The sequence below is a fragment of the Spea bombifrons genome, chromosome 3 (genome assembly GCF_027358695.1).
Source record: "Spea bombifrons isolate aSpeBom1 chromosome 3, aSpeBom1.2.pri, whole genome shotgun sequence".
In the NCBI taxonomy this organism is placed as follows: Eukaryota; Metazoa; Chordata; class Amphibia; order Anura; family Pelobatidae; genus Spea; species Spea bombifrons.
This window is the reverse complement of record NC_071089.1, coordinates 87,391,360-87,419,005: the sequence shown is the minus strand read 5'-3', so window position 1 is coordinate 87,419,005 and position 27,646 is coordinate 87,391,360. Positions and strand designations below refer to the sequence as shown.

Sequence of the window (27,646 nt, the reverse complement as noted above, 5' to 3'; positions counted from 1 at the left end):
CATGTCATTGCAAAGGCATTGTGTTTAAAAGCAAAATAAAACTAGAAATCTCTTTTTTTTAATATGAAATGTTCTTATCAAACCAACCATGTCAGTCTGCTAGAATTGTTCCATTATTGTTAGCATTATGACTAGAATGAATGTATAAACGTACCATTAAGTTTACTGGCTCAGTATACAACCTCATCCCGTGTTTATTTTTTTTATCTTTTTTTTTAATCTTTCTTTTTGCCAAGTCAGATGTAATGGCTAGGAGTTCTCCAGGTTTGGCAGTGCTACTTCCCTGGGTCACTTTCCCTTTTCTCTGGCTAGCGAATTGGCATTTGCTCATGTCCCGCTCAATTCTCCTTTTTCTCCCAGCCCATTTAATACTATCTGCCATTAGCCCTGTCTACAAGCAATATGGCTAGCCCTGCTCTCTCACAATGTGTTCCGGGTACCATGCCCCAAAAGTTTCCCGGGTGTAGTAATCATGTAAAGTCAAAATCATGACATAAAACCAACATTGTTTTCTTTCTATACAGACAGTCGCTCTATTTGATACAGTGTTCAGAAAATATTCATGGGCTGGGCAATAAATTCAATGAAAATATCTGTACAATTATATTGTATGTATAATGCATAACTGATTCTCTGTGCGTAAGGTAATCACACAAATTTGCTTATGTACACAGATTCCCTGTTTGACTATGCATAGAAATTAATCGTGACATAGGCTATAAAATACCCAGATGATAAACTGACAATCCGTTGTCGATTAATACAATTCAGGTTCTGTAATAATAATAAAAAGAAATCCCCCAAAATTTGTGTGTCCATATTTAAACATCTTTAATGTGTTGTTGTTTTATAATGTAGCCTATATCTTAATGCTACAGTCTCTTTAAGAATCCCAACAGTTGTGGCTTGATTCTAAATTAAAGTCTTGGAAGTAATCAATAGACTTACATGTTTCAATAGAAGGCAATGCAATTCCATTTGGAAGCAGAGAGATTAAATGTCTCTCCGACATGGCATTTGATGTATGCATTGATGCGTGTTGTGTGTGTATTATATTCCTTGTAATCGTTGCAGCCGGGTCTTTGTGTGTTTCTATGGTTTAAAATATTTAATATTTTGATAGATGCCCTTGATCTGGATCCGCAATATCTTATCTCTGGGAAAACCTATCGTTCCTAACATGTTAATGTTTCTTAGCTATTCTGTTTCTTTCATTGTTTTTGGAACTTCACTGCCCGTGCTTTTCCTGAATAAGGAACTGCACAGCTGATCAATAGAATGATGAAATATCCTCAAAACGGGACACTACGGAACCTGCATATAAATGCTGCAATCATTCAGAAAGCAAGGACTTCTTAAAGTACTCTTAAGTGGACAGTTTAATGTCCCGGACACCCACGCTAAACATGCATGCATATCAAAGAACACATCTCCTACATGGAAAATACCTGGGGGAAGGAGAAGGGCATATGCATATAGGGAGATTCTGCAGAATCCCCTATGGATTTGCAAATGGAACATCACAGAAATTTAAAGGGACCATGCAGCTATCATTTAAGTGCATATGATGACTTCTCCAAGGACATATGTGATTAAAAAATATAAATACATAAAGCCAAGGAGCTGAGAGGTCAGGGAAAGATAGCAATTGGGCTTGAGGATTCCGGTGAATCGCTTCATGCATTTACAACCGTGGAGATAAGTTAATTTAAAAGGGACATTAAGCGATCAAATGCGTTAAGTGAAAAAAAGTTTAAATCCAGGAGATTTAGCTATGCATTATTACACATTACAGTGCTGTGGACTGTAATATAGGTTAATATTGACAAGAGCTTGGTTCTATCTGATTTTACACCAATAAACCTCCTTTATTTGCAGACCTGGAGGCCGCCATTGTTGTCATATGATATTTTGTGTGACTCCTCCCTGCTCAAACACCACACTGATCTGATTCTTTATGGCAGTGCCCCAAAAGTCCTACTTTTACAATGAAATCCTTTCCTTCATTCACATTTTTTGTCTAGTAGATCGGGCTAAGATAGCTAAGCTAAAACGCATAGAAATGGCTAAAATGAGGCTGTTGGAAAACATCATATTATGCAAAAATAGCAAAAAAATAAACAATACTTTTAAAATGTATTTTTTACTGATAGTACCAATAAAAAATGAAGGAGTTTCATCTGCAACAGTTCAGTCAAAAGCAATAGTTTTATTTCAGTGTGAAAAGAAATGATCCAAACAGGATACAAATCACATGTGTCTATTCACAATAAACACTTCATCACAATCCTATACCTACTGTGTTCCCTGTTTCCAGCAAAACCTCTTTTTCAATTAGATGAAACCTTGGAATAATTACAGTGACACATATCATACTAAACTGCCCATGAACTTGTAGGCATTAGTGTAAAAAGATGGAATAAAAGGTGACATCTTGTCCACCAGTCTCAAAAATCTTCAGGAAGCCACACTAAAGTTGTCACCTTTTAAGATTTTTATCTTTGAACTTACTTGCCTTCACAAATGCCTATCAATATATATATATAATAATATATTATAAAAGAGGAGAATACAAAAAGTTGAACATGAAGTAATCTTAACACAAACTTGCATTGAATGCTCTTTGACTCCATTAAGAGGTTGTGGTAAATAGATGGCGAGGAGGAAGTGCTTGGAGGTCAGAGGCCTGGTGGTACAGAAGGTTTCCAGAATGCAGGTTGTGGTTATTAAGAGGATAGTTCTCTGAAGAAGAGGGCTTTAGTCAACATTCAAAATAGAATAGATAGGGGAGAGTCTGAAAGAACATGAATACAGTGTTGGTGGGATCCTAGCACTGCGAGTAAGAAGAAGTGAGGAGGACAGAAGCAAGTTGTGGGCAAAACAAAGAAAGGTGTTAAAGTATATGTAGGTAAAAACAGATGTATAGGGTGGTGCAGTGCTGTTTAGAGCGTGGTAGGTAAGGAGTTAAAATTTTATTATGGAGGGTATAAAGAGAATGGTGCCCCAATGGAAGAAGAAAGAACTGCAAGATAAAAAAGATCTGGCAGAGGTGTTCAGAATGGATTGGAGCGTTGAAAGGTGATGACAGGGCCAGGCCAGTTTGTAGTATCACCATCACAAACATTTTCAGGTATGAATATCCACCTTTGAATTTATTAGCATAAGAATTAATCCCATTAGTGGAAAGTATATTTATGTCTTACACTTAAGGGTGTTATAAAAGGGATATAGATATACCTGTAAAATTTAGCGACGGTGAGAAATCTATTCAAATGTCTAAAGAACTTACAACTGTTTCCTCACATATTAATAATTCAGAGTAACCAGGAAGGGTGATGCGTTGCATGGTGGTATGTATATTATATTTTCAGCGAAAGGGACAGGAATGTATGTGCGTGTTTATTATCTTTTGGGTTTAGAATTTGCTTCGGTAGCAAAGCAAATCTTATTGCTGTACAACCTCCTTGCTATGAAAAGCCTACATTAATAGTCCATGCCAGGTAATTCACCTACTGGTTCCAGATGGGATTTCATCTGTTGGAAGTATTGTTCCAAATAGCTGTGACTATGCGATAATCCTCAATGCGCTGAATGGATATTTCTTTGATATGAGAAAACATACCATAAAATATAAGAAACTTGAACATAAAAGCATAAAGAGGATAAGTGATTTTCAATGTGTGTATTGTTAAAGCAAACGGTGCAGTCAGGGCGAGCCCTGCGTATTTAAGGGCCGCATTTTAGATGTTTTACAAGGATATTTATCTTAAATACAAGAAATGGAAAAAGTAATGCCTAAGCATAGCGAATTCAACAGTAAGATAAATCTTCAAAGTTGTATAAGTCTCGCTCTGTGAAAATGTGGGGATTAAGAAATTATTAAATGATTATGCTGTATGGCTGTTACATTTTACTTTAAAATCGACAATATAAATATTGACTCTAACAATAATACATATTAAGACTTACTGATACAGAAAGAGAAGAGGGCTTACAAATGTTAAGATTTTAAAAACATTTAAGCTTAAAATCTATTTGATCATACCACCGTAAAAGCATTATTGCGGCCTTGATTCCTGACAACAGTATTACATAGGTTTATTTAGTGTAAATAACTGCAAGGAAGAGTGACAGATCATATTTAACAGGGAAATCAAACATTATGCCCCTGCGCCGAGCATGGGTTAAAAGAAAAGACATTTAACACAAAGCCATGAGCTGCAAAATAAAGCCGTAGAGCCAGATGTAAGCACTTCCCTCCGAGCATAGCCAAAGACTGGAAATCTTGCCTATTCATTACTTTTACAATCAACAAACACGGCTTTTTAAATGACCATCTGTTAATAGAAGATTGTGGTAAACACAGTCAAGGGAAAAGTAAAATGAAGACAGACAGCAGATCTTTTCAGCAAGCCGAGTGAATTAAACCCTGACTTATTTCCCCTTTCAGCTTAGACCTGTCATCTTCCTTCACAAAGAAAACGCTGTAGCTGTTAAAAAAAGAAATCAAAAGTGACAACCCCATTCTTAAAAACAATGCTGTCATAAAAATAACCAAATATCTGCAAACACGTATTTAAATGGTTCTGTACAATATACGGAAGCTTATTCACTATAAGTTATATACTGGGAGGCTTTTGTTATCTAGCTTTAACACCACTGAACACTTACACACACACACACATACACACATACACACACACATACACACATACACACACGTTCTTTCTCTTATTCCTCCTCTCCCCCTGCCAGGTGCCACTAACACTGTAATCAATTCTCTGTTTTTTGCACATTGTTAAAAACAACACAGAATCACATGTACAGAGGTAAAAAGAATTCACAGTAAAAGAAAACTTGGTTTTTACAAAGCGTACATAGAAAATGATACAATCTGTAATATCACAATATTTGTGACTGATAAGTACAGGCATCACAAAAGTGTGACGTCACAGCGATGGATTACAGCGATAACAATGTGTAAACATTGGTACTCAAATAAGTGTTATACAAAATATGCCAGGTGAATGGTAGAGAGATTGTACGCAGCTAATGGAAGCTACATGTGTGTATGGGTACCTTCGAGTAAATAAAAGAAATAATAAACTAGCAGTCTCAAAATGAAAACAGATAAACGGTATACTGCGACCTGGTGACACGCCTGGCGTTCATAGCCAAATGGTAGGGGAAAAAAGAAAATTGTAAAACAAAATGTTTAAAACTAATAACCTTAGCCGTGTAAGGGACTGATCCCCAAACCAATCTAATAGAAATTTTAAGGGAAAAAGGTGCCAGGATGGTTTTCTAAGTTAGAGACATAGGACCTCCAATGGAACCACCTAAGCTCATGTGTATGGGTGCCACTAACACTGGGCTCACCCCTGACATTCCAACACCATAAGCTGACGCACAAATGCACAATAACATCATACGCTGACACCCACACCCACAGATGCCAACACCACATACTAACACACATACACTCATGCTAACACCATAGACTAACACATTCTGTAACACACATGTATGCTAACATCCTATGTTCACAAACATTAATACCTTATAGTAAAACACACATGTTTACACCATGCATGCTAGCCACATTAACACCAATACATACACACTGCATGCATATATACACACTCAAGCTAACGCCATACAATAACACACACTATATGCACACATGTGCTAACATTACACTCTTTCTTACAGGCTCACACTATCCAACAACATACACTAACACACAACTGACTCTAACACCACACATACATATATGGCGAGAAAACTTAAGTGATTCCTTTGGATTCTCTGGTTTTCTGCATTAATGTCAGAAAGTAGATGCCACTAAGCTTTCTCTAAGGTTCTCCTTTGTGGCCATTTTGATAAAATTTAGAAAATCTTTGCAAACGCACCTTTGAGAAATCAAATCTCCTTAACCCCTATACTGCTGCCCATGTCACACTTGTGATGTTTTGTGGTTAGTATTGCTTTTGACTTGACAAAGGGAGGTTGATACTCTCAAACGCTTGTCCTATATTGCAGTCAATTTGGTAACTGCAGCCAACCTCTGTATACGCTCATCCGCAGATATAGCATGCGGCCAGGCATATCCAACCAGTGCCCGCATACTACTGCACCCGATCTGCTCTTGAAGTGGCATATTGGATGAGCCAGTGGCCCACCACGCATTTGAAGTCTGATCTTCTATTGGAATGCTGGACCTTATGTGCAAAATCGTTTTGGCTGCATTTTTAAGTATCAAAGAAAAAAATTAAGGTAATCTAGTGGTCTAACCTTCTCGGATACTAGCGTTATTTTTCTATATGTGTTGTATATGTGTTTGTGTACATAAGTTCCTGGCAGACATTCTATTTAGTATCCCTTTTTACTGAAACTTGTCACCAACTTCCTTCCATCTCCTCATCCTTTTATGTTCCTGCTCTCATAATTTATTAACCTCCAGCTGTCAGCATCCCACTGTGCTTTTTCCTGGTAACACAGACACATCGCACCTTCATCAGCTGACTTGATATTTTGCACATAGTGGCTACTTACATCATGCTAATGTGACTTCAGACGGAAATTTGTTATAAATCATAAATGAAATAGCATCATCCAAACTGTCCTTTTTTTCATCACAAAGTAACAGCCCAGCAGAACGTCAAAAGCAGCTTGGGTACATCAATAATTAGCTCGTCCTTTAGAAAGAACAGCATCTTTGTAAGGAAAAGACTGCACGCTGTGTCACTGGGGCTGTGAATATTTATGCAAAATTAGACAACATAATATGTTCATTTTATGGATTCTATTCTCCATCCTTCAACAACTTACTTTTAAATTATTGCTTCAAATAGCTGGAACTCACTCTTTTTTACTCCTCCATTCGTCTCAATTACCAATTTAACCCCTGTAAGAATGTAAGATCATGGGTAGGGACCACCATTCTTGCCAGGAAGCTTCTATGAAAGTGGAATAAGGCTAGATTGTAAACTCAATGGCAGGGTCTTCAACTCCTGTATCTGTATATGTAAGTATATTGTTGTCATCTGTATGTTAACCAAATTTGTTTGGTGGTGCGAAATCGTTATAATCGTTATAATAATTGAGGTTCCTATGATAAATAACCTCACTTCTTTGAATAGGATTTCGGTTGTATCTTTGGACTGTATTAGGAAGGGGTCTCTGCTAAATGTTCAAGATGCCTGTGAAGTTCAAACTTATTTGAAACTGTTGTCATACAAGCTGCATTAAAAACTCGTTACGATCAATTATAAGCTTACCTTGGCAGTCACTATGTTTACACGTGGGGGACACCAGAGGATCAGCAGAAAACTCAGTATTATAAGTAAGGAAACTTTATTTTTCTTCCCATTTTAAAATGCACATTAGTTGTTTATTGACATGTTGCTCATTGACTTTTTTCCCTGCTACAATTTCCACTGAAATGAAGTATTGTCAGAAGGTCTTTGCTGAATCCACGTTATCAGCTCAATTTACCAGTGTTCAACACCAGATCTACAAGGGACCATCAGCAGAAATAAGGTGGTCCTACAGTTCTAAACCACCACTGGCAGTCTGCAGATTTGGCTTTAGCCACTGTTCTAATTCTAGAATGTAGTCAAATACATACAGATTTAGAGATATGATTCAATCAGGGTTACCAATTTGGCCACACAAACCTGGAATTATTGCTTGGTATTAAGACCTTTGCTGAGGTTAGTGTTAATTCTATGAGATGTTATGTTTAGTGGTTTTGGTACAACCTAATGTCAGCAGTAGATTCCTACATTTTAACATAAAACCAGGTGTTCTTACTGAATTGCAGACTCAGAGACATGAAGGGTTGTTTGTGAATTGCCAGTTTGCAAGCTGTAGAAAAGGAGTTCTAATAAACTTATAAAATTCAGCAGACTGAGATGCAAGCTATCGTGGATTTCTTTGAATTGAACTCTACATCTTGTCCTGTCCTTTCACTGGATCCCTTTCTAGGTTTCACTTACCAGGTAAGGTTTGGTACCATTGAGCTCATCCATGATTGGATTTATTGATGTCTGTTGAATATATGGACTGTTGTTACACCTGTTTACTACAGCTATATTCTGGTTTTAGCAAGAACCCGTTGATGCATACATAACAGCCACAAAAACATCTTTAAAAATACAGCCCTGGAGCAACACGTGACAGTACCCCTGCTGATTGAGGATCTTGGTGGCCTAAAATGCCCTATGGTCATCATAAAAGGGGTTTCACATCCCCTGGGTCAAACAAACACAGGCGATAGACAATTAATACACACACAATGATGAAATAACATTAGCCGTAAATGTGTTTTAATAATGTAAGATACTTAGATTTACATTTTGGTACATTATAATGCATGCTTTGGGTTAAAAATTTGAAAAGACACCAATGCAAGTTCATGCAACATGGTACCTGAGGTTATTATTGTTTCTTGTTTAGAAAAAAAATGAACATTTTACAAATCAGATGCCTTGACCCATCAAAGTAATTATACAATAAAAATATAGATTTTGACATGTAAATATCAGTCTGGTCACTTGGGATATAGAAATACCATACTTAATGTTGGATTTCTTTCAAAAATATAGGCTAAAAAAGTAAAGAAACATAACATTAGCTTAATTTGACAAAGGGGGAAATCTTCTAAGAAAGGTGCCATCATTTGTTTAACTGGCGTCATCCATCAGCTGAAAATCAAAAGTATGATAGAAAACAATGTTCTTTAAAACTCAACTGAACAGTGCAAAGTTACCAGCAGATCTACTTTGTGTCAAAACTGTGTGAAAAGTGAAATGGTGAAGATCTTAAAGCCATGTCCATGTTGGATAAAAGGAACAGCCTAGCAGCAGAAGTGGTGAAGCCTAATAGAGCGAGGAAATGTAAACATGCCTAGTATAAGTATGTGACTATGCTGAATCTAAGGCAAGATCAAAAGTCAACTAAACTCAGAGAAAATGGACAGACTAGATGTGCGGAATGGTTCTTAGCTGCTGTCAAGTTCTATATTTCTATATGCTTTCTTTCGCATGTCCCTATTTAGCCGAGGAAATGTTATTGGCGCATTACACTGATTGGCCAAGTTAATATATGTGACACCTCACAGTAATGTATGGATGTAAGCGCTCTTCAGTCAGGACTGTTTGTTGCATTACACTTTCAGAACTTCATGTACTATAGTCATACACTTTGTATATTACATTATATAGCTATTTTTCTAGTAATCACGGAAGGACGATATGATGCTAAAACCACTGGAACATTTTTCTTCTGTATGGTACCCCAGCAAGTAATTTAGATGCAGGTCATGCTGGCAGTGAATTTATTTTAAGGACTTTGATGGATAGTTGTGATACTGCAGATGGGACTCTATAAGTCACGAGTCTGCCGTTGAATGAATTCCAGGGCTCCATCAAACACTTGAGCTCCAACATAATCAGCATTCCTTACCATGCCCGTATATTATGCTCAATACCCAGTGCCATATTCAGGGACAGTTATATGGATTATACGGATAAATATACATTTTAAACGAAAGACTGAACAATAAACAAGTCCTGTAATCTCCTTATTGGTCTCACTTTTACAATATATATATTCATCTATATTACGCTTAAGTTTGTTAAAGACCACAATTATCCAAACTGAGTTTCTACTTCAGGACAAATTGATGGGCCAAACAATTTTTATTATCTGTTGTCAAATTATGTTCATTTAACTTCCTTAGGATGTAACAGTAGCTTCCTGTCATTTACATATGAATCATATATTTGGATAGGCTGGAATTGAGTCTTAAAGTGAAGGATGAAACATTTTACTGTGTGTACCCAATGTATCATATTTGATAACAATTATACAAATAAAGGTTTCACGCACGGGTCATCCCTCTGTGTCTTGTGCATTTATATATATTTTTGGTAGCTACGTATTATGTCTATGGGAATATTCTTACTAGATTCTTTCGACTCTAACAGAATGGAATGTCTCAGTTTAGTATATTACATCCATGGCTATTCTTCCATATTATAAAGGACACTAATTCGTGATCCATGCTTTAAAAGCATCGGGTGAATAAAGACCCAAATAATTATATTAATAATAATAATAATAATCTAGTGACAATGTATTAATCATGTTTTGTGCTTTTAAAAATCTGTCCTCCAAAAAAATGTGGGTGACAGGTAAGCAAAAGTTTTGAAACCCTGATATACTAAGACTGTAAGGCGAAGGTGCTGCAAAATATATTGGCAAATAAAAATAGAGATGCAATCAAAGTAGGATTATTTTAAGACCTTCGAGGCAATCACTGTTCCTTAGCAAAGAGGTAATCAGAAAGTGGTTTGACACAGGGATGGGGGTGGGGGGCAGAAATGAAAAAACACTGGGACGTTATGGTGATAGAGCTTGGTATTCCAGGTACAAAAGAATATTATATCCTGATTGGAAGGAGGGCTAAATATAGTAGGACACGGGGGGGGGATGAAATAAGATGAAATAAGTAAGCACCTGATATGCTAAGACTCTTCTGGAAAATCTTCCATCACTATAAATACCGTAACCTTCAACGTGTAACATTGCGGCCATTGGGATAGACTAGAGAAGATAAAGTGTGCAACTTACTGTGGGGGCTACTAACATAGTAATACAAACATCTGTATATATGTGTAGATGTTTGTATCAAACCTTTGCCTTACAAGGTTAATTATTTAATGCGAAACACTAACAGGTTAACCCCCCTGTCCCTTTTACGGTGAACTAGATTTAAGTTCACGTTAACCATTTGGATTCCAGTGGGGCATCCTACGAAACATCTGTATGAGTTAAATCTATTACAAACTTCATGCGTGAGTAGAATTTGAAAGAACACATCAACTTTAGTGCCTTCCTCAGAACAAAACAACTAAATAAAAAATTACTAAACCAGCAGATCTATATGAATCTTTCCAGTTTTGTTATCATGCCATTGGTGGAATTGGAATACTATGCACAGACAACTATGCATGTATTTACAATTTATATGTATATAAATGGATCTCTTCTCAAAGCGACAGCTCTTGTGTGATGTCATAAAAAATGGCAGTCATTGGATAACTTATACACATACTGCATTACACTCTTTTACGAAAATATTTTTTTCAAAAATGTTCCTGGTCTTTATGACCAAATGTATATTTTGGTCTTTATAACCATATATATTCTTAAAAACAAAGGTTTCTTTTAGGATTGCTTTCTTTCCATTGATGAAAATGACTTTAATTTTCAATATAGAAACATAATGGGGTTGTTAATTTGATTACAAATATGCAATAAAATATTTGGTCCTATATACAACACCGGTAGTGATTATTCAATCCTTAAATATTTCTTAAGAGGAAATACATGACTTATATAAAAACAAGGCTAAAGTGCATATACATATATATATAGCCAGGGCCTGGAGTACTATAGACTCAGAAATTAGTGCAACTTATTACTTGTATGGGCAAAATCACCACCATCTTTCATACCTAATCTAGCTGTAGCCACCTTCTAGAACAAAATAGATTACTTTTTTCCTTTCAATTTGTATATTGTGTGAGCAGGAAGCCATCTCTGCGAGCTGTTTCCTTCTTGTGTAAGAAGCTCAGCGTTAAAACAGGTGTATCCTGTTAATCTCCCAATTAATTTAGGATAGTATTAGGGCACAGACATGCTAATATATATATATATATATATATATATATATGCAAAAAAGTATTAAAGACACTTCTAATAAAACTACTCGATATCCATAAACAAGTCTAATAGTCTTCCAGGCGGCAAATAATTATTTTAAGAAGTAAATATATCTTCATGCACCTAGTAGTAGATCCCATCCCATGCATTTCAAGCTGCAGGAATCCAGAGTAAGAGGTATTCCATATTTTGGAACATTTCTTCTTCACCCTGCACATTTCTTAAACTTATGGATGTCCGTTGTTGGTCTAAAACACATTCATATTTCAATATTATAGTGACATATTTATGTAAGCATTCACTCTATTATTATGTTTACCACCATTTCTCACTGTTTTGTGCTTTTTTTTGAGACATAACTCAGCAATCTTTGGGTAAGGAAAACATTTGCCAAGTTGTTGTCTAGTGGAAGTGCTGAATATTGTGATTCTCCGAATCTCTTGAGAAAGCCTCTTCTTGTTGGATCATCATCTACGAGATTTTCACACACTGCTTCAGGGATCTATATTAAAAGCTCTCAAGAGGATATCCAAGTCTCCCACATTGGCAGCGTGAAACAGCTCCGGCTTGTCCATCATGGAAAGAGCTATTCTGAGTGCTGCCCAAATGTTACCTGAGATGACGGGAGGGTGGAACTGCTGCTGAGTCCTGCTTTTCCTCTGTAGGCTTAAAGCTGTCAGAAAATTACTAACAGCTTCCCTGTAAACCAAGCAAGACAATATATTAGCATATTTTATAAAATATGGTGTGAGCTGCTGTGGAAGAAAACCGAGTTCTAAGATCAGCATCTGCAGAGCTATAAATCCAGGATATAGAAAATGTACATTGCAGATGATAACAATGTATAATTTGGAGGCAACTGAATAAGTGTCCAAAGGGACATAAAATATTAAAAAATAAAACATTAAAGCACATTATGTAATGAAGAATTCCTTACCAGTGCAGCATTATATGGCCCCCTATTATTATCATAGACCTTCAGTGTCCAAAGTGGGAGTTTGCATGTGATATGTCACTATACAATATTAATGGCCAACCCCAGAGAGCTTGGAAGGGCTGAGTTCAATCGGTGAGATGAATTATTACAGATTTAACAATGCATTACACAAAGCCAACCCAGATGTGATGCAGGAGAAGCTCATTTGGCTTGACTTTTATAATGCATTGTGTGGTCAGTGAGTTTGGCCTCTAATTTCTGCTTAAGTGAGTAAAAACCATACATAAACTGCAAGTAAAAGTGGGCAATCAGTGAGAGGCTTTGATAACATTGATTCTGTAAGGATGTTGTGGTGCCTGGGATGACAAACCAGTTATAGTCACTTGCATAGTCTTTGCATGAGTGATGTCATCAAGTGTTAGCACCATGGTGTTCGTTGCTGTTACGTATGTTGGGATGCTGTGGTAATGTTGGGCTGGAGAAGTTGATTAAATAACTGTTTATGACTTAGAAATCTTCTCAAACTTGTATTGGACATAATTATGGCAATGAGGGTATGGATTTCATCATGGGAGAAAAAAAAAACGATTAATGCTGTGACAGGAAGTAGCCCTGGTGGCGACGGTGAGAGGTAAAACTGTGACAGCAGTGACAGAGTAACAGTATAACTCAGTCAACTTCAACAAGCATATATACCAGGAACACAGCTTTAAAAGATAAATGTCTACTAACAAAGAAGCAAAACTGTACAATATGTACAATATGTAATGTGAAGAACATCCCTGCATTGACAATTTGTGGCAGCCATTTTGTATATACATTTCAAAGCTACAGAGGTTAACTGTCAGCGGTCTTGTAAATGCTTTCATCTGCCGCTGGAGTAATTAAAGGCTGAGGATTAATGCTCTAACATAGTTATATGTTAGTTAGGCAGATGTCTGTGGTCGGTACATTGTCAGAATCTAATGCAGAATCAGGAACCTGGCTATGCTGGGTGGAATGACTTTATCAGTATTTAATTGCAATAAATATTGTGAGACAAAAACGTGCAACTCCAAACACAAAGTAAAGTTTTACATGTTCAGATTCAATGTCCAATTCTTGTTACAGATGTGGAGGAACAGGCCATGATGCATGATTTTGCAGATCCAAAAATGTAAATTGTCCTAATTTTGTTAAACAAGATCATTTGAAACGCGTTTGTCGAAGTTGAACACCTTCAATCCCGGGGGTTTTCATAACCAAAGGACCAAAATATTTTTTTGTCATGTTTACCATATGTTTCTTAAACTGTGCCCTTTTCCATATTTGATAACATTATTACATCATTTCATTCAGGAGAAGTGGGGCCTTAAAAAACATAATAATTATTAGTGATAATAGATAAAAACTACACTAAAATAGAAAAAAAATCTATACTGTAAGTGCCACATCTGAACAATGACCCAATATATGTTCAGCAACATCTCCTGATTACAGCCATACCCCATATACATATTTTTTTATGTTCCAGGGGGCCACATCTATGCTTTACATTTGCTTTGTTGCATTGTTGCCAGTGCAGTGTGGCTAGAGATCCCTTTGGGGATCTCTCATAAATGTTTTATGCCAATGATGTCATGTTGACATCATTGGTTTCCCAATAAATTTGAATAATGCATTTTATTTTTTTTCATTTATATTTAAACTTTTTTAAACATTTTTGAAAGGGGAGAAACTATTTTTCTCTCTCTATCTCCATAGCCCTGCATTGCAGATTGAATAAATGCAACCGGCCAGCAGGGGGAGCAATGGGAGAGCCAAGCTCGGGCTCGCCTGTCCTCAAGTGAACTTCCTACTGGAAGGGAATGCCCAATCGCATGATGAGGCATTCCTTGAATAACAGTGTAGCAGACTTTCAACGAGATTTATACAATTCAGACTAGCAAGATAGACAGACATCTTTCTATCTGCACAATAAGCAGAAGTACATCAGGTATCGACATCGCATTGCTAATTGACAGAAATAAATTAATATGGATGAAGACACTGAAATGGCAGTATCAGTTATTAATAAAGATCAATGGCATAATCTGAAATTGAACATATTTATTAGAGGCTCTTAAACCACTGGGATGTGTGGCAGTTACAGTAATATATCAAAATGTTACTAACATTACATTAATACGCACAAAACTGGACTAACTTAGGCATTCCATGACTACTGACATGGGTTACAAAAAGCAAAGTGAAATGATACACCATTCTGAAAATTGCCCAAGAGACACATTTAAAGAAGGAGATAATATGTGGATGAAATGCTACAGGGGAACTGCCTCGTGGGAGGCCGCTCTTAGGTGCAAGACTTATTTTGTAAAAAATAATTTCGGTCAGCAATTCAAATGTCACATAGACCAATTGCTGCCTGGACCTTCTATTTACAAAAATCCACATTGTGAAAACACCACATCAGAAACATGGAGTTCAGCCATTCAGGATGCAGGATTTGGATTGTCCACCTAGTTCATCAGGTGCTGTGTGGGAAGCTGTTTCTAGTCATTCGGGGAAATACCCTTCAATGGTCCAGACTCTACCAACTGCACAAGGAAATACTAAACCTCACAGAATGAGCGAATGAGCGAATGAGCAGAATGAATGAGCGGATGAGAGACTTTCAGAAACCCTGGAGACTTAGGAAATGACTACTATATATAATGTTATGTATTTGTCATCCAAGGTTAAGAGAAATCTAAATGTTATTTCATAATTCAATTCTTTTTATTGTTATTATTTATTATGTTTATGGAAATATTTTCTTATGAAAAGGAAGGAATTGTGGTGTTTGGGATGACAAACCAGCGCACAGCTGAGCAAGAGATATGTTCGATGGAAATCACCTCCTATAAAGCAAATAGATGGGGGGCAAGTAAACAGAGCAAAAATATAGGAAGGATTCTTATTAATCCCTCTATGTGTGTGGATGCAAAAAATAAAATATAGGGTGTATGATAACTGGAGTGTCCCATTAACTGCATGCCCAAACCAATGAATATTTAAATAAATATACCAGCCAGTGCTGATAGCAGTTGGTTAGATGCATACAAATCTTTATATAATTTTCCTTTTAAATCTAAAGCAGACATATGGTGAGAGGGAAATTCATTCTTAAACAGTTTGCCCATGTTAAGCTCGGATTTCAAGCCTGTAGTTTTACTGACCTGTAAGCCCCAAGGTTAATACAGCTTATTCCCAAGTTGTATCTAGACCTAATGAAGCCAGGCTGTATTTCCAGTGCCCTTGAATAGGCCTCCACGGCTTCTTCACTTCGATCTCCATTTGCCAGTGTTGCACCAAGGCGATTCCACAATGAGTAATCCTGTCAAGAAATGTCTCGTTCTTAATCATTTTCAGGGAAAGACCTGTTATTTAGTATACGTTATTTGTAATCACTGCATAAAAAGCAGTATCTGTTACAATTGTTAGAATTGTCTGATGTTCTGCAGACCATAAGAAGCATATAGACAGTCTGTCTATATGTTTCTCCAGTTCCGTGCATGTGTAACCAAAGGTCAGATTCATTTATCAAACTCTCTTTGATAAAGAATAATTACGCACACACTCTTATTATCTATCTTTTTTCATGTACCACTCATACAACGTCACATTATTTTGCATAAAGATGAAGATTTTAGCACGGTGGGTTTATAATAATCCAGCAGCCATCTGATAATTTGGCAGCTTTTAGACGTGTCCTACAACATTCCATTATTGTATAATGTAAACTTTATGTTTCAGCATCCATCTAACAAATAACTCCAACCAATGTTACAAATTGCTTTAATATAGTTATAACATGAACAAACCAATCTAGTATCTAATATATCTTTAAATGACCTTATCTACCTCTGGTCGGACCACTAAGGCAGAGTTGAAAGCATCCACAGCTCTGTCAAACTCTCCGCTGAGGTTGAATAAAACTCCAAGTCCTGTCTGCAAATCCGGATCCACCAGCTCCCCATTCTGGTGAACTGCCTCGAGGTACAACTCCTTTACCTCTTCTAGAGATGCACTATGACAAGATACATAAAGAAATTGTATGGAAACAGCCTACACAAATGAATTCCCGAATAAACCCGGAGAAGTTTGCAGGACAGATGCTGTGTCAATTCACAATGGATTTTGAAGGACCAGCCCTAGGGAGCTTCTCCAGCAGGAGCTTAGAGAAACCTATATAATACACAATGAAACCAGAGAGATTTGTTGGACAGCTTCTAGATTGACCTATTCCTTTGTATAGTGCCTACTTAGCCCTTCATGCACCTGACACTTCCCAAAAAAACAACTCATTGCCAATGCATATTATCCATCAGTCAAAGGCTGAGTCACTTTTTATTATTGTTAATATTATTAGTATTATTATGGTATTGCAAATATACTCCTCTGCCTTGCACTAGCCCTTTTGAATTTCACTTTTTCTGGCATATGTGTGGCTACCAACATTACTTTTTTGGTACATTTGATTCATTTATTTTGCTTATTGGTATTTTACGACTATGTAATGAATTTAATAATTGAACAACAAATACTAAAAGCTTGTTTTAATAATAATAAAAAAAGCAGTAATAGCTAATGATCACAACAGACATTTATTGTATATTCAAATATATTGGAAAAATATTGGATTACTATTATTAAAAAACAAACTCACCCACTGATAGAAATCTTAAAATCATTCTCTTTTTATTGCTTTGAGTACTAGTTTAAAAACCAAGCTTTTTAGGATTACCCATTGAATTAGTTGAGTGCTCCTAACTGAAATATTTAAAGCATAGAAAATGTTTGTCTCAAAAAGCTGGTCTTGGGTCATCTGGGGACAATGTTAAGTGGTTTAATAATTTTGCGGGCCATGGAGTTCTCTCAACTTTTCTTCATTAGTGGTACATCAAATTTATAAAACGACGCAATTGCGCATCCTTTCATCTTGGCCGAAATCTGGTTCAGATTTGCTCAGAATTTCATACCCCTATACTCACTGACATCAGGTTTGTTTAAGGGACTCAGCAACTATGGACAGCAGTGAGTAAAGTTTTTATAAATTGGGTACTAGAAGAAAATAACAAAAAACAAAAAATTAGCACTTTGTTCTCTTTATTTTTGTCCTTCAAATTCTGAATTATTTAATTGAATTCTGTAAACAAAACTGTGTTTATATTCAATTTTGTGCAAAAAAGTACAACCAAAATAGTTCTAATATACCGATATAGGCTTTTAATCCCAAGATGATAATATCACTAAAAGGGATAGTGAAGTTGCCCTCCATTTTTCACCACTGGGGTAAGTTTTCATAGTTTATATGTGCCGAGTGATGAGCGTTTCAGATCACTGTGAGATAAAACGTATTCAGGTTTCTTTCATACAAGCATATTACAATTTCCCCATATTAATCACATTATGCATATGGGAATTTGAGATTTTGCTTTATAGGGTAATGTGGTGGCTGGAGAGATTTTTTATATTTAATTGAAAGTGATCCAGCATAAATCTTCAATAAAGAAGGCACATAACCTACATGATTTAGCTTTTACTTGCATCGATTTGCATCCTGCACCAAGTCATAATTATCAGTGAAGAATTACGTCCTATAAATTTCTCCCAGTGCTTTTCATCTGAGAAGAATACTAATGTCTGGCACCTGTCGCTTGTTGGCTTTGGTGTTTTCCTTGCTGGAGCTGGAGAAGTGGACTTGCTCTTCACAATGTGTTTGTATCTAGGGTTTTGCTTCATCCAGGACTTCAATACCTCATATGCATCCTGCTGATGGCCTATATTTGTATAGCTGACAGCCAAAGCTATAAGAGCTTTCAGGTTATTTGGTTGTAGCTGTAAGCACCTGTAAGATAAAAATCAGCCCTGCTACACAATATATTTAACACACTCAACAAAACAGCATAACTAGAAATTGCAAGTTACTGTTGCAATACAACTATCACAAGGATCATAGGAATTGTAGTCAACCCATAAGGCAATTCAGGCAGAGTTGCTCATCTTGACTGATCCTACACTCTCTCTTTTTTCTGAACAGTAATGTATAATTCCTTACATTAAAGTGAATCTGTGGTTCAAAGGTGATATAAGCTGTTTTTTATGAACCTCTATAACATGGAAGCAAAATTGCTTGTGTAACCCCTCTGGGGATTACAGTAATTGCTGCCATCACTGATTCACCTGCAGTTCTTGTGGCGTGACCAGCAAACTGCAAAGCAAATGGGGTTATAAAAGGGGGCCATTTGGGAGTTTTGGGGAGTACAGTGGAAGGTGAAGGACTCTCATGAAATAGTAATTGAGGCCTGGGAGTGAGGCCTGTCCATGGAGTGTGCAGCGGGGTGCTGGAGAGGCTGGAAGAAGCATTAAGATGAATCAGAGCAAGATACCTAGACTTTCTGGCTGAGATTGCTGTGAGCAGTTATGGAGGAGCAGACACCTGACAGACTGATTTGGTTGCAGACTGGTGGAGTGGTAAGCTTGAGATCTCTCACTAGGGTGACCACATCAGCCATGTTTTCCAGGATAACTAACTGGTTCCCTTCCCACATACTGCAGGGCAACATTTTATCTAGGCTGGTCAGCAATATGTAAGAATTATACATGTCCTGGAAAACATGGCCGATGTCGTCACCCTAGTTTTCACTGACTTACATTAGTGGTGGTTGAACCAGCGTAACCAAACCCTGTGTGGATTACTAGTTTTTTGGGCCCCAACTATGTGCACTAACTAATAGTACCAGACTGCCACTAGGGCGAAGCTTAAGGTGGGTAGCAGCATTTGCTTGTGGGATATGCTGCGCTGTACAATAAACAGGACCTAAAAATTACTACACTGCATAACAATTATGGAAATGAAAGGTGAGGGGGGCCCTAATCAAATACGCTTACAATGTAGAAAGGGGTGGAAGGATATCATACAAGGTAAAAGTTTAAACGTCTGCATCTCAGGGAAAACATTGTTTAATGAAATGATATTACTAGAAGTTTGTGTGTCTTACCTCTGGAGGGATACAATAGCAGCCTGCTCATTCTCATTCTCTGCCTGGGTTATGCCAAGGTACTGCCAAGCCTGCAACACACACAAACATTTACAACCATGGCAGGTTTTGAAGCCTGGACTCTGTAACACCCGAAACGGAGGACAACAAGTTTGCCTTTCTTTTATACATTCAAATTACAGTTTTTATGTACTCCCCTCCTCTGCCTACCTTCTTTATCTACAAGTACCGGTGTGGGATAAAGAAACTCCTAAGGAGATCATCATACTCTATATAAGAGCATATTTATGCCCTTTAAATTGTAAGGGTCCGATTTGCTTAATAGCTTTTTTTTTTAGACCTACTTTGATATACTACAGCATAATTTTTTCCCCTTTCATTTATATATGAGCCTTTTGGATACTTTGTGTGGGAACGCTCGCTCATTTTTTCACTTATTATTTGGGTGCCCAGACACTTGTGTGGTTTTAATTGCATTTAATTTGGAACATTTTGGAGAGTTTGTTTTGTATGTACCAGAAGGTGTAATATTTATATTTAATTAGAATATTGTGCTTCACTTTTTTGTATTTTGAGTATTTAAATATACAAGTTGACCTTTAAAATGGGCAACTTGTGTATTTGTTATTTTCTGAAGACCAGAGAAGTGACACACAAACGGTGGGGACTATACATACTAATCTTTTTTCTCATGGGTCTCTTAAGTAACCTCTAATCTAAACTATTTGTTCCTGAAATTGTCATTACTTGGATTAGTAAGGGTGATTTCCAAGGCATTGATACACTAATTGGCTTTTATACCTTAATCCTTTTAGCACAGGCTTACCGAGTTTACAGTATTTGCTTTCCTTGTCTAGTTATCGTTCAAGCTTTAAACTTGAAGGCTGTGAAACCCCAGTGACCTTTTAATTTATATTTCTGAGGCTCCTAACCAGGGATGGATGTGTGTTGTGTTAAAACACTTGAGACGGCACAGGCAATGTCAACTCAAGAGTCTAGCTACCAATGTCTACAGACAGCAAAAGGTCTTCAGTGAGCCTTGGCTTTTCCATAAGGTACAATAAGCAGTTCAGTAAAGAACATTGTCCCAAGGCACCAGAACAAAAGTGATTGTGGCCACACAGTTCCATTTATATGTGCCAAACTCCCACTGTTCAGCACATGCCCTGTCTACAATGAGGGATTGCAAGAGTGTCTTGGCTCTGAATGCAATCCCATGGCTGGTTGTGCACGCTGGCAGCTGCTGTACTGTGCTTTTTGTTTTTGTAAAGATGTGAAGAAGGTACCATACCTCAGCATCATTTGGATCTTGTAAAATTGCAGCTTCTAGATATAGTATGGTTAAGGGCAAATCGCCTTCTTTCAGTTTGTTCATACCCTCTTCAAATGCACCAAGACATTCTCTAAATGGATTGTCCATGTGAAAATAATAACCCTGTAACACAATACAACAAGCATATATTTTCATCTATGTATATGCATATGGTACTCAATGCTATGTGTTGCTTCAACTTACAACGGCTCAGTACCCTTCATTTTAGGTCTGTAATGGTTAGCACCGGAAAAATCCATAACACAACAAAATCATATCTATCTAGCTTCTGGGTCTGATGGAATGCACCAATAGGCATGTAAGGGACCGTTACTGCAGTCTGGAAAATGTAGGATTAAGAAGTAAGAGATTTCTCAGTTTTTTTAAGAGAGACACACTATTTGTCTTTAGACTTATAAAACTAAGAAGTAAAATGTAGAATGAAAAGTACCTAACACTCAAATGAACATCCTTATGCATATAGCCAGGGGTCACCGAAGTGGGGGCACCATACATGGGCACCCCTGTAACCATAGTGCTTATTGGGGTCACATAATGCGACAAGGTACTTCTGCTGCCAGCCACCAGTACCTCTAGGCTCGCTCTTGTGCACAGCCATAAATTAAGGTTTTATTTTATATTCATGTGACCTTTTTAATATTATGAAACATATTTTAAAATGTTTAGTCTTACATTTTCCATACACTTTCTCATCCATGTTTAGTCTAAGGCAAAGCAGCCTACGTATGAATAGTTTCCATGCTCAATGGCCTATGACAGGCCATCATTTTTCAAAATCCCCGTTTGGGCATTGACATCGCAATGAAAAATTCAATAAATGTCTTCAAGCCAGGACACATAGAAGTCCTGGACCGTTTGCGTCACTAGACAAGTAGTGCAGCCTGATCTAACTGACCTGTTTTCCTGCAAAGTGTTTTACATCTGATTGCTGGGAGTACCCTGTCCTCTAGACAGGCACAGCGTTTCTTCATCAGGAAGAGAAAGTACTTACAAACCAGTGTTCCTTTTGCCCGCATGATCAGCAGGTAAAGTACCAGAGGCAGTCTTTGTAATGTTTGAAACAAAATTCCATATTACATTGGCTTTCCCCTTTAAATCTACAAATAAACTACATGATCCTATTTTAAATACTATACTCCTAATACCGACCTGGATAAGGAGGACTCCCCACATTTCCTGCTATAGTTATTCTAGGCAGATAACGATCGATTTTAAGGCTTTTCCCTATTATAGCTCAAGTGAGACAGATCTACTGACAGCACCACCAATTATCCCAGCTGTGCTCAGCCATGGGTATCCTGAAAATGCAAGCTCTTAATGGCCATTGAGGATCGGAGTTGATGTACACTGCTTGAATATAACTAGCCCGTTCTCTTGCTAGCTTTCACAAGGCACTCTTCTTTTCTAAAAATGATGTAACTGCCGGCTTGGGAACAGGGGATTGCCGTCACACACGCTGGAGATGCTGACATCTCCTTGTGCTGTAAGAAAATGCTTACTCTGACAATGTTGTTTGCAGATAACAGAAAGCAGCTGCTATATGGAACAATGGGGGAAGCTGCAGCAGGAAGGAGAAAGATGTACGCTCACTATTATACGTCTCATTTCTCACCGTCGGTTCTGATGCACATACCGTTTCTTTTGATGAAGTTCCAGTCTGACTTGCTGAGTCTGTGTTCTCTGAAATCCAGTTTCTTCTAGCCATTTCTTCCCATTCAGCTTGCATCTTATCCCAAAATTCAGTGTCTGACTAGGAAAGATAGAATTGAGTCTTTACGAGTTGTGTACGGAGCTTATTTGTAAGTGCCTTGTCAGGCAAATATTTTTGCCTGAATGCGGTAGGTAATATAACAACCCCCCTTATACTCATCCAATATATTTTACTTAATGGGCATGGCAGCCACATTGCCTACCGTGGTATTATTTATTGAGCATTCATTAATCTGTAGGCAAATGAACTATCAGGCTCATTGCAGGAAACACCCACGATTTCAAGGGAAAATGGGATTGGAGTAGGGCATGTCAAGACCCCGCTCCTGTGAACCAGAGGATTCAGGTGTTGACCCGGGTCAAACCCAGAGAGTTCCCAATGTGTATTTGTATATTAATGTGTATAAGAGAGATGAGGGATAAAGAGATGAGGGATAAAGGGATATGAAAGGAACATGAGGGAGGCTTATGCCAAAGGAGGAGAAATGCTAGGAAAAAAAGATTACAATCAAAAACTAGGGGGTCAGATGGTTAGGTGTAATGTATTACGTTTTATTCACAGGGTGGTAAATAAGTGGAACTACCTACCAGCGGAAGTGGCAGAGGTCAATACAGTAAGGACATTTAAACATGCATAGGGTAGGGAGAAAGCTACCCTGAATCTAAGAAAAGACAAGGACTGGCTAAGTTTTGAGTTTTTACATCAGGAAAAACTGTCGCACAAGATGTGCCAAATGGTTCTTATATGCTGTCAGATTCTATGTTTCTATGTATTTGGTTAGACAAATTCCTTACTTCTCTATGTTCTTATTTCTCCTATGCTCTGCTTGTGCTAATATTAACACAGTAAACAGTTAAATCATTTTCCTTTATTAGAAAGTGTGAATCAATAACTGCCTAAATCAAATGTGTTAGTAACTAATCTGCATTAACATATGCACTTTTCTATCTAGATGGAAGCAGGTGTTCTCCATAATTCCCTCCTATTCTAGGTCTGGAAAAGGGCACAGTTGTGTCTAATTATATTTACAGTCCTCAACCAAGTGTAAAATTGCGAGTAAAACCGATGATTAATCATTTTCCATTACAACGTTAACGGTAAACATTACACAATAAAGCACTTCAATTCAGATAATACATTGTACAAATTAAATATAGTTAGTAATTCTGGGTAAATTCCTAGTGAATTGATGGTGCAGAACAACAAACGAGAATAATATGCTGTTTCTATGGATTTTGTCGTATACATATGTTTTAGCTATGGACTGTTGTTTTTTTTTCTTGTAAAAATCAATGTTACTTAAAACATTTGGTACGCACAGAATCATGACAAATAACAAATATAGCGATTAACATGACATGACTCTCTCTCCCAAATAACATGATAGGGGTACGAGCCAACTCACTGATCTCATGATGCATTACAAAAGGCCGACCTCTGTGACTTGGCCAAGCATTCCTCCCCTGCCTGGAGACCCCAAAAATACATTCACCCGAAGACTCCTGGTCAAACTTCGTAGGTCTGCGTATGTGGTACCAGCTGGCTCTCCAGACTGATGGCTTTCATCTACTGAGCCAGTTATTGGTTGGGACATTTTTTTGTGGAAATACTGTACATAATTGAAACATTTTGCTTCATGAAATGATTTTAATGACTTTACCACTTTATGTAAATAAAACGTTTCTTCCATAATTCAGCTCCATAAACCTATATGTTTAGCATCAACCTCAAAGAGAAGGAGAATGATATCTCCTCAAGAGCTGCTTCACAACAAATATTTTTTATTTTTTTTTATTAATTTTTTTAACATAAATTTTTATTAAATTATTTTTGTTAGAAAAGATAAACAAAATTGTATAAATGTACAGAGGTAAAGCAGTTACAATATACAGGTTATACAAATGACATAAGTAAATTCGTTGAAATCATTTGAAAATGACAAACAGAGCAATAAAAAGATAACATAAAACAATATGAAAGAGAAAACAAATTGCACTCGTGTAAGTTGCGTACACGTAAAGTCAATGATTTTTGATGGAATACAGGAGTCAAAGGAGCTGAACCGTATTGTGTGTACTATGTAACCATATGTCCCACTTGGTGTAGAAGGTAGTAGTCCTGTTTTGGGCAGTGGAAATCTTAAATTCGTGCCAACAATTGGAATTTATACCTTGAATAACTGCTTTAAGAGAAGGTATCAGGTTAGAATTCCAACGTTTAGTGATGTTATATCTCGCTGAAATCAACGCGTGCAGAATAATGGTCTTATGAAAATGGGAATATTGGTCTACATTAATGTTGAGTAGCGCTAGGGGGGCATCCAGTATAACAGGAAACCTACAAAGGGTTGACAAGAATTTACCAATCTTCCTCCAGAATGCAAGTATTTTGGGGCATTGCCACCATATGTGAAGAAATGAACCTACATCCGAGCACCTCCAGCAGGTGTTAGAAGTTTGATTGAATAATGCCAGTCGAGACGGCGTAAGGTACCATCGATATAACAGTTTTTTGGAAGTTTCAAATATTTTTAGATGACAGGAATGTTACTTCCCATGATGTGTAGCAATAATTTGTCATTTTCATTTGAAATCTAATTTAGCATTTCCTGTTTCAAAATTTGTGCAATGAATACAAATAGCCAGGATCAAGTTATTCATTTCAATCTCTTGAAAATGTGCTAAAGTAACTTTTCATTTTCATGTATCATCATTTGCCTTGTTACTGGCTTTTTACCAAAGAAGTAACTTACTGAAAATACAATATTAGCATACTAAGAACCATTTAAAAAAATGTTTTTTAGCTGTTATATATAGCTGGCGTATTTTTAAGAAGATTAACCAAATATAGTAACTTCTGTTTTAAAAAAAATAATATTTTATAATCATTATTATATATTGCCCTACATTCAAATATCTTGATTCTACTTACTGATTAGCAGCAGACATCGATAGAGGGTGTTAGAGCAAAACACTCTAAATCTCTAGAAGTGCTTATTTTTGAGGTATCGTAGTCGGATATTTGATGCTGCTGGCAAGCAGTCTCTTCATTGCCCAGACTCACATGACTAGGGCTGAGGGCCTGGTGGGCCTACAACGATGACCTAATTCATACACCTGACACTTTGGCTTGTAACTTCCACTTGGGGTTCTGTTCACCTAGTCAGATCGAGTGGTGGTTGCCTGCATCAAGATTGTGTGGGCCTCTGTGCGACACATTAGGAGGCACTGGGCTCTGGACACTGGTACTGAGAGAACAACAACAGCACAAATGTACAACTGTTGATGGTCAGAGCTTCAAACAGAGTTTTGTTTTTCTACTTGATTTTTTATTTGCTCAATTGAAACAGCAAGATATATACTTGCTTTCATGTTAAAGTTTCAATGGTTTTCTTATTTTTTCATTTAATATATACACATGGACAATTACCGTAATTTTGTTTGTTTTTTACTGTGGGGGCGTGGTTTGTCTAGCCAGGTCATGGATGCCTAATCCTTGAGAATGTGGCTCCACTGATGGGAAGGAGCAGAAAACTCACGGGCAGAAAACTCATGGGCGGACTTAAATGCCAGGGTCTCACTCCTGGCAAGGCTCACAATCTGTGAGGGGCTATTTTTTTAGACACCAACCATACTCTGCTCACAAACCAAGTGATCCCACCATTCTCTTCCTATGAAAATAGGTTTGAGCAATTTGGTAGTGGACATTAAGTAAACTCTCCGGTCACATTTGGCATTGAACGCCACATGGAGGTCAAGGCCTCAATGTCCCAGACAAGAACAAAGCAGTCAGAGACAGAGGCAGTTACAGCACATACATTCAGGGTCCTTGCAGATTTTGTGAGTTTGGTGGAGGACTTGAATAATAGGTGTCAGGAACGAGACATGAACCAGCAACCTTGAGCATGGCAGAACATGTACCACGTACCAGTCTCACCACTAGGAGGCTCTATGGTCACTGGGATTCCTGTCTCCCCCATGTCCCTGTCGAGTGTGTGGCAGGTTCCTGTCATACCTGTAGCCATACCTGGGAACTATCCGGGTTTGACCTGGAGATCTCCGGGTGAAGCACCGTTTCTCCAGTTCTCCGGGTCAATACCCAAATCCTCCTTTAAATGGGGGTGTTTCCCGCAATGGCAGCGGGAACGACCACTGACATCAATGGGAAAACCTACTGACATCAGCAGGGCCACCCATGGGTAGCCGGATCTCAGAAGTTCCAAGGTATGCCTGTAGCCTGTCAAATAATTATAACCACAATTCATCCGAAGCTCCATTGTTGGAGCATTATTTTCTTGGCCCTGCATTATTGTGGATCCTGTTTGATGTGCTGTGCATTTCCTGTTTTTGGTGCCCAGTCTTGGACTGTGATTTTCTTCTTGTTTTGCCCTTTGAACTTCATCTGATTATCCAGATTTTGATCTTTGGCTGGGACTGCGATGATTTTTAGGATTATCCTTTAGTACTGTGCTACTCCGCTGTCAATCTCCTCAGAATCTGCTGCCATCTGCCAGTTCCCTGCTCCATGTCTGTGGATGATGATGCCTAGTAAGTTAGCTGCAGCAGACAGACATCTGCAGACAGGGGCACCTACACCTACCTACCACACAAAGGGTTCTGATCCTTGTTAAGGGATTGGTGGGTGGGTTTCTTGTGGATTTGTGAGAGGTATGAGGAAAGCTGTTTCCCCACTTTTTTCCACATCCCATTCATACTTATGAATTGATTGTATAATAATATATATATATTGCATTGTGTTTACATGCTTGGTTGCATTGTGTTTTTACATGAGTTGGGTGGAACTCTTGGGCAAGGGGGCTGAGGATGAGGGATAAGTTTGTTGAGGAGTGGATTTTTCCCCTTCACATGGTGGTAAGATATAGGAAGGAGGATCTGTGGATTGCATTGCAT

General features: G+C 37.6%; 1 protein-coding gene across 1 annotated transcript in view; it reads right to left on the bottom strand.

Moving 5' to 3' along the window:
• Positions 1-11,753: 11,753 nt before the first annotated feature.
• PEX5L (peroxisomal biogenesis factor 5 like) overlaps positions 11,754-27,646 on the bottom strand; it is a 104,213-nt gene continuing 88,320 nt past the window's right edge. Inside the window, exons 9-15 of the mRNA XM_053460208.1 lie at positions 22,659-22,775; positions 20,984-21,127; positions 19,693-19,763; positions 18,342-18,539; positions 16,553-16,718; positions 15,868-16,025; positions 11,754-12,432 (exon numbers count right to left, since the gene is read on the bottom strand). Of these exons, the coding sequence (XP_053316183.1) occupies positions 12,228-12,432; positions 15,868-16,025; positions 16,553-16,718; positions 18,342-18,539; positions 19,693-19,763; positions 20,984-21,127; positions 22,659-22,775 (1,059 nt within the window). The 3' untranslated portion in view covers positions 11,754-12,227. The remainder of the gene's footprint in view (positions 12,433-15,867; positions 16,026-16,552; positions 16,719-18,341; positions 18,540-19,692; positions 19,764-20,983; positions 21,128-22,658; positions 22,776-27,646) is intronic.